This window comes from Oryctolagus cuniculus, chromosome 5, assembly GCF_964237555.1.
Source record: "Oryctolagus cuniculus chromosome 5, mOryCun1.1, whole genome shotgun sequence".
Taxonomy (NCBI): Eukaryota; Metazoa; Chordata; class Mammalia; order Lagomorpha; family Leporidae; genus Oryctolagus; species Oryctolagus cuniculus.
In genome coordinates this window covers 15,659,708-15,676,038 of record NC_091436.1, presented here as the reverse complement: position 1 = coordinate 15,676,038, position 16,331 = coordinate 15,659,708, and the positions used below count along the sequence as shown (strand labels likewise).

At 39.7% G+C, this 16,331-nt stretch overlaps 1 protein-coding gene across 29 annotated transcripts in view; it reads right to left on the bottom strand.

Annotated features, from left to right (window-relative positions):
* The window catches only part of SYNE1 (spectrin repeat containing nuclear envelope protein 1), a 551,595-nt gene that overhangs the window by 78,790 nt on the left and 456,474 nt on the right, over positions 1–16,331 (bottom strand). For all 29 annotated transcript variants that reach the window (XM_051855247.2, XM_070073379.1, XM_070073388.1 and 26 more), the window contains 6 exons: positions 15,990–16,136; positions 13,456–13,610; positions 11,797–11,944; positions 9,649–9,743; positions 6,077–6,311; positions 5,254–5,448 (listed from right to left, as the gene is read on the bottom strand). In XM_051855247.2, the coding sequence (XP_051711207.2) occupies positions 5,254–5,448; positions 6,077–6,311; positions 9,649–9,743; positions 11,797–11,944; positions 13,456–13,610; positions 15,990–16,136 (975 nt within the window). The remainder of the gene's footprint in view (positions 1–5,253; positions 5,449–6,076; positions 6,312–9,648; positions 9,744–11,796; positions 11,945–13,455; positions 13,611–15,989; positions 16,137–16,331) is intronic.

The following is a 16,331-nucleotide window of genomic DNA, read 5'->3' as shown; positions in this document are numbered from 1 at the left end:
GGGCCATCATCTGCTGTCATCCTACATGGGGTACATTAGTGAGAAGTTGGAATTGGGAGCGGAGCTAGGACTTGAATCCATGTACTGCATAAAAGAATGCTTAACTGGGTGGGCAAATGCCTGCCCCAGAAACACTTTAATTCCCAGGGAAAGTATTAAAGTTGCACTAATGAACATCATTAAAGTACATCCATGCCCATTGCCATAGCAGGCAGAGTACTCGGTCATCAGAAAAGCTAAGTTCAAAATTGACTCCATTATTTATTAACTGTGAGGCTTTAAGAAGACCATGCTCTATGTGTCAGTTTTCCCATGAAAATGTAACTAGGGCATTGTGACATAGAAGGTAAAGCAGCCACCTGCAGCGCCGGCAAACCATAGGCACCTGTGCAAGTCCCGGCTGCTCCACTTCTGATCCAGCTTCCTGCTGCTGTGCCTGGGAAAGCAGCCGAAGGTGGTCCAAATCCTTGGGCCCCTGCACCCATGTGGGAGACCTGGAAGAAGCTCCTGGCATCAGATCGGCCCAGCTCCAGCCATTTTGGCCATTTGGGGAGTGAACCAGTGAATGTAAGATGTTCATATTCATATTCACTCTCATTCTCATTCTCTCTCACACTGCCTCTATGTAACTCTGCCTTTCAGATAAATAAATATTTTTTAAAAAAGAAAATGGAAATAACGTGAATTCTATACAATTTTTGGAAGACTAAAGCAGGCAATGAGTGTCAAGGCACCAAACACTATGGCCAGAGAGTTTGTGTACTGAAAACGTTACCTGTGCAGTACCTGGGAGTACAACCAAGTACCTTGCCTCTTTTCCTAGCTGTACCTACAATGGTTTGCAATCTCTATGCTCCCTCAAATGTACCATAAGGGATAGAAAAAGGACATAAAATTCCTTTTAGGGTGAAAAGTTATGAAGTGAGATGAAATATAAAAATAATACAACACTAACTGCAATTCATTATACAATGGGGCTTCAAAAAGTTCATGGAGAATTTACATTATCCCTTTAACTCCATTAACCCACAGACATTCAAAGCCCCTGCATATGAATAACATAAGCCACAGATTTAATTTGTTACCAGAGTGGAAACAGTTTGATCAGTTTTATCTTGTCTGTGTTGATACATGCAGCAAAGAGTTAAAAGCATATCACATAAAAGCCCATACAAATCAAGAAGTGGAAGAAGAGCGATAATGCACAACTTAAGAAATATATATCCAGCATGTCTAGTAGTGATAAGTGCTCTGGACAAAAATACATCAGGGTAAGTGGTAGAGAGCACACAGAGAGTGTGGTAGATCTCCAGGTACTAACAAAAGAAAACACAGACCAGATGGTTGTGTTTTGCAGGGTTACATAGGAAAATGGTAATAATGGTCTCCTCCAGGGAAGACAGACTTTGGATGATAGTGTAAGTGATATTTCACTTTTTACTCTACAAACCTCAATTATTACCTCAATTTTAAGACACATGTACTTATTTTGTAATTTAAAGAATAAAGAACAATTAGAGGAACTGTAACGGAGATTGAGTCTTTATAACCACCTGTGACCAAATTAATTTCTATCTAGTATCCCAGTGGAAATGCAAATTACATTTAACTAAACAAATCTTCCTTAGTTCGTGGAATGCTACCCCATTGTAATGTACTGTTCATTCGTGGCTTCCATGTTTCAGGTCATCCTCAGTGGCCACTCCCCAAATCAAAAGTTATTAAGCTCCAAAGAAAGACACATGGTATGACAGCTAGAATCACTGACTAATGAACATGGTGCAAAACCATGTTACATTTTCCCTTCAGAATCCCTCCTTCGTCATCAGTAGCTTTTCCTTGTGTAGTCTTTCTGCCTTCTCTGCCGGCACTGTATTTGTAGCACACCAGCCCACAGATTACCACAGTTGTCTTCTGTACAGGTGTGGACTAACGTGCTTCCTACTCAAACTATCTAACTTGTCGCTCCCCCTCTTCGTGGAGGAACGACACTAAACCCTGCCTAGGCTTCATATCCGAGTCACGGCACCATTATGTCGCTCCCTGTCTTCGTGGAGGAGCAACACTGAACCCTGCGTTCTTTCGTCTGCTCGGCCCTCCCCGGATTTGCTGCTGGTTCTTCCCGGGTTGGCTACCGTCCCTTCCACCTCCGTGGAAGGGCGGTTCCCCCTGCCACATTCCCCACTTCCGCGGGGGAGCGGCACACCGCCGGCTGGCTCTCTCGGGGGCTGCACAGGTGTTCCTTCAGATGTTCCCCTTAGATGTTCCTGGTGCATGTTGTCTCTCTCCTCCTTTATAGTCCTCTTCCACCAATCCCAACTCTGCTACCCACACACCGAGTACGCTGCTCTCCTCCAATCAGGAGCAGGATCAGCTCCTGGAGGTCAGCACTCAAGTTGGCAAGAGGCAGCTGCGTAGAAGCTGTTTTCTCCTCTTCCAACGCCATATTGTGGGAGAGCAGATGCATAGAATAAGTCTTAATTCCAGTAACTCAGTCCAGTCCGGGTTGCTCCCCACACTAACTGAACTGGGAATTTGGACCAAGATTTTCAATGCTCTTTAAAATTCCTCCAGGAATAATTTCCACTTCCCAATAACTAACCCCCCCCCCCAAATAAAAATCTGTGCTTTCATGGGCAAATCTGTTCCAACTCTCCTTTATTTTAAAATGTTTCTGTGCTTCTTGGCTAAATTAAAATGTTTTTGAGTTTCTTGGCTACACAATTAAGGCTAGGCATGGTGAACATAAGCAAAAAGGTATTCTTTCTGATTAAACTGAACAATTAAATAATAATCATACATCAGAAATCCATCAATATGTAGTTAAAGTATGTTCATTGAACTGAAATAGATAGGTCAGCTTCTTATTCTTCCTAAGAGGCCATCATGAATCAGATGAACATGCAGGCCATGAAATTACAATGACTGCCTTTTTCATCCTTAGGGCATGAAATTAAGGGCTAAAAATACTCCAGTGCAATAGCCATGGTGAAAAGATACATGAAAATGAGGCTGTATAAACACTGCAATTGAGATTCATGAATTCCTTCTTAGGCAAATAGGGTGTAGTGTATGAGTCAAAGTAAACTTTAGGAGTAGAATAGGGGTTTTCCTTCCCAAGGGTGAGTTAGATTCTAAAGCCATAACCAAGTATTTTTCATTGCATGAGTTATAATGACATAACCTAATATCATGGTCTGAAAACTCCTATCAAGTGGATGCTTTATGCACCAAACAATAGATTGACAAGACAAGCAAATACAGTGACTCAGACATCACGCCTAATTAAGTCTTGGAAATAATTCCAAAAATCACAAATAAAGAGAAACATATTATGTACATGTTCTCTAAAGAAATGATTTACACTATTTAAATTCTTTCTTTAAAGCAAAAACAATCAGGCACATTATATTATTGATGAACTATCCTCTGTGCAAATAATACTTCTTTGCAATTATTCAGTGGCATTTTTGATTATTTCCTTCACAGAGGGTAATATTTTATTAAGTAAAATTTAGTAGAACTCAATGGGTGTTTATGCTTTAAGCATTAAATAAAGCAAAAATCCTGCAGTGGAAATTTGGAACAGTGGTTAAGACAGTGCTTGGGGGCCAGCACTGTGGCACAGTGGATTAACGCCCTGGTCTGAAGCACCGGCTTCCCATATGGGCGCTGGTTCAAGACCTGGCCACTTTTAATCCAGGTCTCTGCTATGACCTGGGAAAGCAGTGGAAGATGGCCCAAGTCTTTGGGCCTCTGCATCCGCATGGGAAACGTGGAAGAAGCTCCTGGCTCCTGGCTTCAGATCAGCACAGCTCCAGCCTTGGCAGCCAACTGAGGAGTGAACCAGCAGATGGAAGGCCTCTCTCTCTCTCTGCCTCTCCTCTTCTCTGTGTAACTCTGACTTTCAAATCAATCAATCTTAAAAAAAAAAAAAAAAAAAAAAAAAAAAGTGTTTGGAATGCCTGTATCCCATATCAGAGTGTCTAGGTTCAAGTCCTGGAACTGTTTTCCATTGCTCCCTGCTAAAATACACTTTGGGAGGCAACAGGTGATGGCTCAAATAATTGATCTCATGCCTCCCATCTGGGATACCCAGATTGAGTTCCAGGTTCCTGGCTTTGGCCTGGCCAAGCCCCAGCTATTTTGAACATTTGGAGAGTGACTCAGCAGATGGAAGGTTTATCTGTCTGTATGCCTATCAGTGCCTGTCTCTCTTTGTATCTCTGCCTTTAAAATGAAGATAAACTTTAAAGTTTTAAAAAGCAAATGCATTCCATTAACTTCATTTAGTAGTACTACCTTTCATTTAAATAATAAACCAAATTCAATATTCATTAAAGTGTTGATTATTAACATATACAAAACCTCAGCATTTGGCTGTGCTCACTTTTACAATAATACACATCAACAATGATATAGTTACTGCCATTTATTTAGTAATCAATACATGCCAGATACAGCACCATATGATGTAGCCTCATTTTTTCACTAACTCCTCACAATGGCCAGGTGAAGGAAGTAGGATTATTTCTGCTTTACAGATGAGGAAACTGGGGCTTAGGTAATGTGGCCTAACCAAATCACTAGGTTTGCAATGGTTTTAACTTGCATTTATCAGAATTTAGAGCTCATGCTCTTTTTAACTGCTGGTTTAATTATGTATTATACATGGAATTAGAGAGTGCAGGAGAAAAACACATTGTAGGACACGTGGATGAGGCTCATTTCCCCCAGACTCACTGTGTGCTCAGCATGCAATCGGTTTCCAACTAAGGGCTTGAGATACTTCCTGGAGATTTTATTGCATAGCCACTTGCATGGATAAGCTAAGATAAACTGAGAGTATCTTTTTGGGTTGGTTTTTCCCTACTATAAAATAAGAGATATCAATCTTGAAAACCACTTTAGAGTTTTAGATTAGGGAGTGGAATCCACTCTTTGAATTTCTGTCTGGGTTTATAAAGTCATCACATGGCTAAGGCTTAGCAGTGGCCATTAATCAGAACTCATAACTTGGAATGTCTTAGTAGACTTTAAATTACTTTGGTGGGGGACTTTACTAAAAGACAATATGCTGAAAATTGGGAAACCCTTCCAGTCCATGTAAGACAGGACAAATTCTTAAACAGAGCACAAATAGATCAAAATACTGTAGGCTGCTAGACAATGATCTTTGCATTATTTGACTCCGAAAAAAGCAATGAAAGGAAGTAGGGCAACTATTAAAAGGGCTTTTTGGATGGAACTTACTTTCAACAAGAAGGCCAGTTTTTTCTTCTGTTCCTCCAGACGCACACTGGCTGCTTTCCATTTCTCTTGGATCTCAGTGAGTTCAGCTTGCAAGGCGGCCTCAGCCCCACTATCAGCCGAGAGCAGAAGCTGCTTGCCAGCCTCTACAGTCAAGATATAGCTGCCTTGTTGTCGCAGAAATACTTTTTCCTTGAACTAAAAGGAACCACAGCTTTTTACTTTCTCTTTGTCTTCATAAAATGCCCTCCATTTTGGTATATAAAGCATGCTCTCTATGGATGAGGCCTCCCAGATAAATTTGGGGGGGAAAGAGATCACAGAAGAGCAACCTTTAAGGGATGTTAGCCCATGGACTATGCTGGGAAGGGCAGATTAGGGTGCTGGAGGAATCCATCTCCAGACCAGGGAAACTAAGGGACCAACTGGGGAGGGACAAAAGCTCAAGTAGCACTGAACCCGGGAGTACTTAAGTTCCATGTTGGAATCGCTTATGAGTAACATAAATACAACAGCACAGAGCTTTCCTTGTCATTGCCTTTGCATCCACACTGTGGTGGGGCTGGGGGGAGGGGTGGTCAATGAGCTGCCACAGGCTTTGGGCAGTGAAGGGAGGGACCCTTGAAGAGGAGCAGAGGTTTATTTTAACTTCCACGTTCACTCTGGCTTTGCAATACAATCATTTTTTATCTTTCTGTTGACATTTGTGAACAACGTTTCTCTTAATTCCAATGTCACTCAGAGTCCTTGTGAAGAACTGAGGCTAAGGTAAATTGTGCAGTGAAAACAGAGAAGAGGCTTGAGAACAATATGCTTCCCACCTTACCTGCACTTCATCAAATAGGGTTCTTGCTTGCTGCAGTGGTATAGGGATGCTTCCGAGACCACTCACGGGTAGATAGGACACTTCAACCAACCATTTACGAAGCTTTTCTGCCATCTCTCGATAGCGCTGCCACTGGCGAACCTGGCTGTCGATGATCCCCCTCCTCTGTTGGGCCCTGCGAATTACTCCCTGCCACTGATTACTGAGCAGAGTCAACTTCAAGTTGAACTCATCCCTGGAGAGGAAATAATTGCACGGGGAAAAGCACCATTATCTTCGATGCAGTCACACAGTCAGCCAATGTGTACCTTCTCAAAGATCATAAGCTATGAGGGCATAGTTTCAAACACCATGCCATGATCTGTTATTGAATCTATTGCAAGTAATTTACAATTAAACCACCAGCATTTGTAACAGTGAGTGTTTTCATATTTCAGCACAGGTGGGTAGCAAATACATAACAAGGTCATTGTCACTTCTCCTGAGTGCATGAAAGAGAAAAGTAATGGGAAGTGCTCCAAACCCTGCACACACTCACAGCAATGTGTGTAGCCCATGACCCAGTTATGTGTGCCCCATAGCAGGAAACCATGTGGAGAGATCTGATTTATAACCCTGTCTTCACCTAAAATCACAAGCCACTTTGGAGCAACAAAACTGTCATTTTAGCTGGAATCACAAGCCACTTAAAGCACATTATATATCTTAAGATTTTAAAAATCTGCACTGCATAAACTGAGTACTCCTTTAAAATAAGCAACCCCAGTCTTAAATTATTTCACATATGAATCTAAAGCATCCCCTCTACATTTCACTTTGTTGTTAGAAAAATGAAAGCTGTCTAGCCATTACAGCCTGCATATCGATTGTTCACATGTTTAGAGATATCAAAATTTAACTTTCTCAATTCAAGGCTAGATAACATCAGCTCATATGGGCACCAGTTTGAGTCCTGGCTGCTCCACTTCTGATCCAGCTCTCTGCTATGGCATGGGAAAGCAGAAGAAGATGGCCCAAGTTTTTGGACCCCTGTACCCATGTGGAAAACCTGGAGAAAGCTCCTGGCTTCAGATTGGCCCAGCTCCTGCCGTGGCAGCCATCTAGGGAATGAACCAGTGGATAGAAGACCTCTCTCTCTCTCTCTGCGTCTGCCTCTCTGTAACTCTGACTTTTAAATAAATAAATCTTTTTTAAAAGTATAGCATTACTTGTGCTTTCTCTATTAGTTTCGCTTTTGTTCCTTAGATACACTATTCTGTCCTTTTATGAGGGTGATATTAAACTGAATCAGACTTATCATTCTGGAATACTATGGGAAGGACCTTCAAAAAGTTCTTGGAAATGGGTGTTACGAAAAAAAAACAAAACAGTGCAGGGATTTAAGTTTATTTTGGTGAAAAAAATTGGTATCTTAAAAATGTTTGTTTTCATTTTATTTCAAAAGCAGAAAGACAGAGAGAGAAACAAAAGAAAAGGAGAGATCTTCTATTCACTGGTTCATTCCTCAAGTGCCCGCAACAGCTGGGCCTGGGTCAGGCTGAAGCCAGGAGCCAGGAACTCCATCCAGGTTTCCCACATTGATGGCAGGAGCTTCCAGTTCTTGAGGCATCACCTGCCACCACACAGGCTGCACATTAACATGACACTGGGTCAGAAGCAGAGTAGCTAGGACTCACTTTGCTATGGGATGCAGCATCCCAGCGGTATCTTAATTGCTGCAAATACTCACCCCAATAAACTTATCTTTTAATTCCATTTTCCACAAACTTTTTGAAGCAACCTCATATTATTGATACCTCATATTATCCAAGGCCACAATAAATTTGGACTTTGTAGACAAACGTGCTTAGTTCCAAAAACTTACCTAATGATTCAATTTAAACAAAAGAGGAACACATGGCTTATGCCAACAAAGCTGGTATTAAGGGAAAAAATGCACTGAAAAAGTTCTGGCAAAAATTTTATCATGCTCTCCTTTTAAAAACAGATCATGACTACTTAAATTTTAATGACTTCTGTTTTGGAAAGCAAATTCTAATAGATATGATCTGTTAGACATTTCTGTAACAAGCAAGCCCCTACATGCTACTTTCCATACCAGTCAAGAACTCTTTGGAGCCCTTGTCCTCATTCTTGTACAACTGCACTTCCCGAGCTACCTGCTAGCATGAGAAATTATTTAAAACATGACCTTGTTCCATGGCTAAACTTGAAGCTCTGAACAACAAAGTTAACTCATGTTAACTTTTAGAGCACAATACATTTGTCATCGAGAACCTTCCTGTTGTCAACAGGCACTAATCTGATTCTTTTTCATCTGCAACTTTTGAAATAGTTTATCCTCTCTCAGGTCCAAACCTCCCACTTTCATCTCTTTGGCGTTGTCTCCGAAATGTTAGCATTTAAAATTTAATAGATTTTGGCTTGCATAGGAATTTTAAATTTTATTTTACTTAATGACTAGAATGTTTACAATATTGTTATAGAGTTGGCTAAGGGATGATAATGCAAAAGATAAAAGTTAATTGCACTTGAATTTGTTTTATTTTGAAGGCCTTAAATTCTCAGTAAAGCTCATATTTCAGTTTGGCTTCCTTAGAACAGAATAAATATGATACCACATTTTGTTGCTCCAACCTTAACCATGAAAATCTTTCATGTACTTTCCAAAGAAATTTCCACTTAAAACTGAAATTGCTTCCAAATCATTAAAAACAAGGTCCTCATAAAAGTGATTTATTTTCCAATTAAAAACAGACTAAGTTAATTATACTCACAACTACCAGTCCTAAATATGGAAAAGATGTACAAATGTAATAGGACAAATGAGGCTAACATCCCAAATATCACCATGGACAGTAGGTGAGATAAATACTGTCAACATAGTATGAAATGATTAATTCACATTTCATAAAGCTGAAGACAAGCTATATTCTTATCTCCGCATTTTTAGTAAAGCGATAAATCGCTACATCCAAGAAGAGCAAGAAGGACTTCATGCTGAATGCAAACTGATTTGAGGTAGAAAACCATTTTAAACATGGGGGAATTAACATAGCATGGACTCACCCAGCACTGACTAAAAACTAGACACGGGTGCTTTAGACCTGATGCTGCTGCTACTTAGCTACCAGACCTTGATCAAATCAGCTCAGATTGACAGTCTCCAGTTTTCATCTACAAGGGAGATGGACTAGGGATGTGTGTGCTCCTTTTAGGAGTGAAATTTCTGTAATTGTATGAGAATATTAGAAGCATCTGTTTACAAACCATTGATACAATTCATTCTGATCTATTCATCAATTCCAGTCCCCTGTAGATGATCAGCTAAGGTTGGCTAGGTGATTTCCAATTACTTTATGTCCTTCATATCATATAATAGCAGTTCTCAAAAAAGATTCAATACTCACTCATTTCAGAGATTCAGACAAGCCTTTCTTCCAATTACAGAGGCTCCACTAGGGCACAATTGCCTTTGGAAGATTGGATATATGCCCTCTAATCTGCTCATTAAAAAGAAAATGACTAATTTACTAGGACCCTTCTTCATAATAATTTGTCAAAGATCCTACCTGTCATCAACTTGACCTTGTTCTAGAAGACGTTGCCCATCAATAATGATTGAGTGCAAAATTTGCTGACGACTGAACATCTCGGCTTGAAACAACTATAATTTAAAAAAAGAAGTATGTATTTTAGAGCTCCTAATTTTAGTGACAAGCTCTCTGATAACTTTCCAAAAATTCTGGTTTTAGTGAGGCTACAAAAAATATCTCAAGCTGAATCAAGAAGTGTGTGCGTATGTGAGAGAAATATTATTGGGTAGGAATAATTTAGTTTTAAATCATCAATTAAGATATGATTGAAGGTACTGTTTAGTTTTTGGTTTATTAAAACCAAATGATTAGAAGTATAATTACTGTTCCCTTCTTTCTTTCAAAAGCATCTAATAACATAGTTAATGCACAATTTGTGGCCTGGTTTATTCTGTGTGTATACTGTAGCCCAAATTCAGGCACAGAGTATAGGTTAAGAGCTTTGTATAAACTGAAGAAAGTTAAAAAAAAAAAAAAAAAAAAAAAAAAAAAAAAAAAAAAAAAAAAACCCTGATCTTTCTGAAGTCAGTGTTTTCAAGGTAATTAGATTAATGAAATCAATTTAGTGTTTAAAAACTCAATATAAAGTCTTCCAAATTATTCCCACTATTTTAAAATAGCTTCATTGGGATGTAATTCACCCAGTTCAAAATGCCCAATTCAATGGCTTTTACGATAAGTGAAGACTTGTATGAAAACAACCACAAACAATTTAGAAAACTTTCATTAGCAATGATTCCCCAATTCCTCCCAGTACCCCCAAGCCTAGGCAGCCACTGATATTCTATGTCGCTATGGATTGACTCTTTTGGATATTTCAAACAGCTGGAATCACAAACATGTGATCTTCTGTGGCCAGCTTCTCTCACTTAGTATAAAAGTTTTAAGATTTAGCAAGTTGCAGTGTGCATCAATACCCCATTCCTTTTTATTGCTAAATAGTACTCTATTATGTGGTCATGCTACATTTGACTCATCCATTCATTAACTGAAGGACATTTGGGTAGTTTCCACTTTTGCCTATCATGAATAATGCCACTATGAACAATGTATGCTGAACCAGTATTTATGTGGACACTGTTTTTATTTATATGGGGTACAAAACTAGTATGGAATTAGCAGTCTATGTGGTAACCATTTCACAGGTTAAGGAACCACCAAACTTTTTCCAAACCCTCTATATTATTTTACATCCCCAGTAGTGACAAGTAATGACAGATGTACTTTCTAGTGTATGTGTGTGTGTGAATGTGTGTGTGTGTGTGTTTTCTCACCAGCACTTGTTTTTTGTTGGAGTCATTCTGGTGGGTATGAAATGGTTTCTCATTATAGTTTTGGTCCACCATCTTTTACTTAATCATCTGTTTTATTTAATCAAACTCAGAAAAACTTGACTTAAAAATACCTGTACATCTTTAAATTCTATGCTTTTAAACTTTAATATGTTTTAAAATTGGTTCCATTCTCTTTTAAGCTTCTAAATTTTGCCCGTGGGTAAGTCCCATCTCTCTATGTTCATGTATTTCATAATCACATAGAACAATTTAGTCATACCAGTAAAAAGCAAAAAATGAACCAACAGTTGGCTACTTAATTTACTTTTTGTATGTAATTCTGCTTGTTCCTTGAAAAATAATTATAATGCAATTTTACTAAGAGGTACACGTGGAGATATTTAATAACATGATTTTCTGGTATGAAATTGATGTTTGTTTTTAAAGAATACATAATTTTCATTTTTCAAAGTCTTGATCAAAGCAATTAACATTGGAAATATTAATGCAGCACATAATCCAATTTGAAAACCATATTTCAACTTTGCTTCCTACTTTTCCTCACAACCGCCAAGTCCCTTATTCCCACTAAGTAACCTTTAGCCATAATTCTGGTAGTACACATTGCGAGGAACTGAAGCTTAATACATGAGCATTACCAACCATGGAGCAGAAAACTTGGCTACAGTTTTGTAATTAAGATGCCAAAGTTTCAAACTGAAGAAACCAAAACAAAGCATGCATTTGAGCTGACAAGGTAAAGCATTTTAAATTTCCCATGTGGCATTTTGCAACATCATCCAAAGTCCTAAAACTTTTTTCTTACCCAAAATCTACTGGCATAATTTACCTCATGGGCTCTCTGCTGCTCCAAAAGATGTTGATAATTGCCTGAAATCTCTACTGCTAACTTCTGTTCCGTCTGAACCAGGAATTCCATCCATGTTTCACATTTTTCCAAGAAAGTTTGATGTTGTAGCAAAAATGACTGCAACTTACTGACAGAGCAAAGGACAAAGAATGGCAATTATTTTACTGCTTATTCTTGTATCTCTATCATATAAAACTACATTAAATATTCTTTGTCTCCAATTCTAAATCATACTGCCACAACACTTTCATGTTAGGCAGTAAAATAAAAGATAAAGAAGTAGTACGGAAGGAAGGAAGAAAGGCAGAAAATTGAAAGGAAGTAAACTTTTGACTTATTATCATCTAAAGGATTAAAATAATATACTTCCCTTAAAATCATTTTTACTTATAAGAGTATTACAGAGGGCATACATTTGGCATATCGGTTAGGATGTCACTTGGGATGCCTACATCTCACATCAGAGTTCCTGGGTTCAAGTCCTGGTTCCATTTCAATTCCAGCTTCCATCTATTGTACATCCTGGGTGGCAGCAGGTAATGGCTCAAGTAGTCGGGTCCTTGTCACCCACATAAAAGACCTGGATGAGTCCCTGGCTCATGGCTTCAGCCTGGTCTATTCCTAGATGCTGTGGGCATTTGGGGAGTGAAACAATGGGTGGGGGAGATTCATTCTCTCTCTCTCTCTCTCTCTCTCTCTGCTCTTCCTCCCTTTTTCTCTTTCAAATAATTTTAATACATAAAGAGTTTTCTTATTAAAACCCTGTTTAGTACATTGAACATGGAAAACCACTTCACATTTTGAGCTTCCCTTTTTAGTTCAAATTTTGTCAGTATTGTTAGACAGACCTAGAAGGTATAAATACACAGAAATCATGAACATATTTGCTCCCGATAATACAGGTGCTAGGGTCTCCTCCTAAGTTCAGGTACTTCAAGGTTGAAGATCGTATTTTGAGGTAGGGCCTTTAAAAGGTCATGAGGCTGTGAGTTGTCCTCATCCACGAATGGAGTCATGGCCCTTCAAAGGGAAGCCTCAGAAAGCACTTGGTGCTCCTGCCCTTATGCCTTCCACCATGTGAGGACACAGCATTCCTCCCTCTGGAGGGTGCAGCCAGGAAGGCACCCTCTTGGAAGCAGAGAGCTACCTTTCCTAGACACCAAGCCTACTAGCATCTTAACTTTTCTTTTTTCATTTTATTTGAAAGATAGAGAGACAGAGGTCTCCTATCTGCCGGCTCACTCCACAAAAGCCTGCAATAGCTGAGGGAGGTCCAGGCTGAAGTCATGAGCCAGGAACTCAACCTGGGTCTCCCACGTGGGCAGCAGGATACAACTACTTGAGCATTCACCTGCTGCCTCTTAGGGTATACTTTAGCAGAAGGACAGAACTGGGAGCAGAGTAGCTGGGACTTGAACCCAGGCACTCCAATACAAGAGGTACACATCCCAAGTGGTCTCTTAACCACTGCATCAAATATCTGCTTGATATTGGCATTTTGATGCTATACTTTCCAGTCTCCAGAACTGTGAGACAATAAATTTCTGTTCTTTAAAAATTAACCTGCCTGTAATATTTTATCAAAGCAGCAATAAGCAGACTAAGACAACGTGAGTGATCAAAACATCTTCTGTTTACCTGAATCTTTCTGTTGTCTGAGAGGAGATGAGAGACCAGTGCCGGTTCAGGTTCTGCATCCTTTTGATTTCTTTATCATTCAGTGGTAACCTATATCCAAGCTCATTTAGGCGGTCTAAATCTGGAGCCATGCTGCTGAATTTTAACATCTGTCCCTGAAAGCAAGGTTTTATAGTCAGAAAAGGTGGGGGTTTCTTTAGCATGCACAGTTAATTTCTAGCTTCAGGAAAACGCTGACCTTTGTTCTGCTGTGCATTTCTAGGTAATTTATCTGCAATGTGCAGAAGTAAAAATAGAGAAGAGCCTCCTCTTCCCGGGGCACTGCTGCCACTGCTATTGCTACTGCTGCTATTTGTAGCAATTCATTGTAGCCTTCACTGTTGGTTAGGAGTTCACCTATATCATCTTATCTATTTGATTCATTTATTCATGTGATCTTGATAGAACTGATAAAGGATGAGTATTATGCTGAGGACTAAAAAGGCTCATTACTTACTCTTTACATTTAATTTATTCATGCTAATCTGCTCCTTTATTGTCTAATCATGGTAACAGTTATAACAGCCATAGCTAACATTTATGGAGCACTTACAATGAAACAAACATCATTTAAACAGCTTTATAAGTAAATACCTCATTTTCTCTTCAAAAACAATCTCATGAGGAAAGTACCAGTGTACTTTTCCCTTTACAAATGAGGGAAAGAAGCTAAGTAAATTGCTCAAAGCCACAGCTAGCAAAGGGTGGAGCTGGGTAAACAAACGTTGGGTTCTTACTAGATGAAATACAAATCTCACTTGAGTTTTGAAATGACCACACATCGCCTGGAGAGCTTCAGTGTTAAGTCCTTGAGCCTAGACTCAAAGTGCTGAGACACAAGCAAAATAGCAATCTTTACTTTCATATCTCTTTCCTCTCTTCAAACACAGGACAAAGCTGCTTGTTCTGGTTTTTGCCATGGGCATTCTTATCTCCCTCTAGAAAATTGGCTACAGGAAGAAGAAAGCCTCAAGACATCTTTAGCGATGTGGGTGTTCCCTCTTTACAGGCCATGCAAAAGCTCATGGTACCCGAAGAAGAATAACTCTTCCCAATTATTGGCCCAAATCACAACTATCAGATGGCAGAATTTCCATGGAAGGACATCAGCACTGAACAAAGTTGACACGACGTGGTCATGCACTTGGAGGGATAAGATCCCATGACAATGGTAGAGATCCCAGTAGTCACACACTCACACAAATGCAGTAACTAAATGACATGATGAAGCTGGCAGTAACAATAGTGTGCTATGAAAGTGTCACTGGGGAACTGGATAATCAGTGGAGGCCTTCCCAAGGGAGTGATTTTGAGCAAAATTATCAATTTTCCCTTTTTGGTGAGGAGGAAATTGGTGAAGACAAGCAAAGAAATGGGAAATATCATATGTTCAGACACTGGAACACACTGTGGCTCCCTCCTGAGTGGATGGAATACAAGAGAAGAACCTTAGGTCTGGTGGAAGTTAGGCTACCATAGACTCAACAGACCACACTGCTCTTTATCCTAAGAACTAATGAAGGGGCCAGCACTGTGGCATAGTGGGCTGAGCCTCCGCCTCTGGCACCAGAAACTCACATGGGTGCTGGTTCGAGTCCTGGCTACTCTTTGATCCAGCTCTCTGCCTGGCCTGGGAAAGCAGTTGAAAATGGCACAAGTGCTTGGGCCCCTGAACCCACACTGGGGGCCAGAAGAAGCTTCAGGCTCCTAGCTTCGGATCGGTTCAGCTCTGGCCATTGTGGCCATTTGGGAAGTAAACCAACAGATGGAAGACCTTTCTATCTCCCCCAGTCTCTGTAACTGTACCTCTCAATGAATAAATAAAATCTTAAACAAACAAAAACTATTAGAATCTAGTGATGATTTTAACCAGAACAAGATGCTAAAATTATTATATCTAGTGTACATTATCTACATCATTGAATGTTTAAAATAGTTAATTGAGTAAAATCAATTTTTCCATTTTAAAAATACTGTTTTTGAATGACAACATCAATGTGATGGTTAAATACATGTATACAGTGTAGAATGATCAAATCAAGCTATTAGGTAACATTATTTGAAAGAGAAAGATCATGCTAGCTGTCAGGAATGGAGGAGGTTTCAGGGCAGGGGGTACATGCAAGGTCATAGGAGCTGCTATAGCAGTTGAGAGATCAGGGAAGCTTGAAGCAGGGGTGGATGATGTTCATCAGCAATGAAGGCTGGCAACTCAAAAAGGTGGAGGATGGCGCATGGTGAGGGACCCAGGCAGAAAGAAGAATGAGGTGGTTTTCTAGGTCTGGCCCTGGCTGTGCCCCAGCTACTCCCCATGGCTTGGGCAATCAGCTTGCATTCATCGCCCACATGCTGTTCATTCCTCTCAAGAAGATGGAGCTGAGGAGAATTTCCCTGAGGGCTCAAAAGAAAGGGGATGCTCGTGTCAGTTCCCAGTTTCTCTGAGGATTCTAAGGCAGAGAACAGCAGATCTGGGACTCAGACTGGAATATACTTACCTTAAGCTCTTCCATCCTTTCCTGGATGCTGGAGAGGTCTGAGGAGTGGGAGGGGTCCTGCCCTTGGAGTATGTCTTCAGCTTCCACTATCCAGGCCTCCAAAGCTTCTAAACTCTGGGCAAAGGTTTCGTAGTCAAGAACTCCAGCCTGTTTTTTTCAAGTACAAAGAAAATTGGTGTTTCAGTGAAATATATTGACATTTTAATAAAATCTCATGAAAAGAAGCTATTAAAATTAATTTTCATCTTCCCAAATCAAATTGCTATTCTCAAGATGTCATTCTTTTTTTTGTAATTTGCAATTATCATTAGATTTATGATTTTTACTTTAACTTTTACTTAG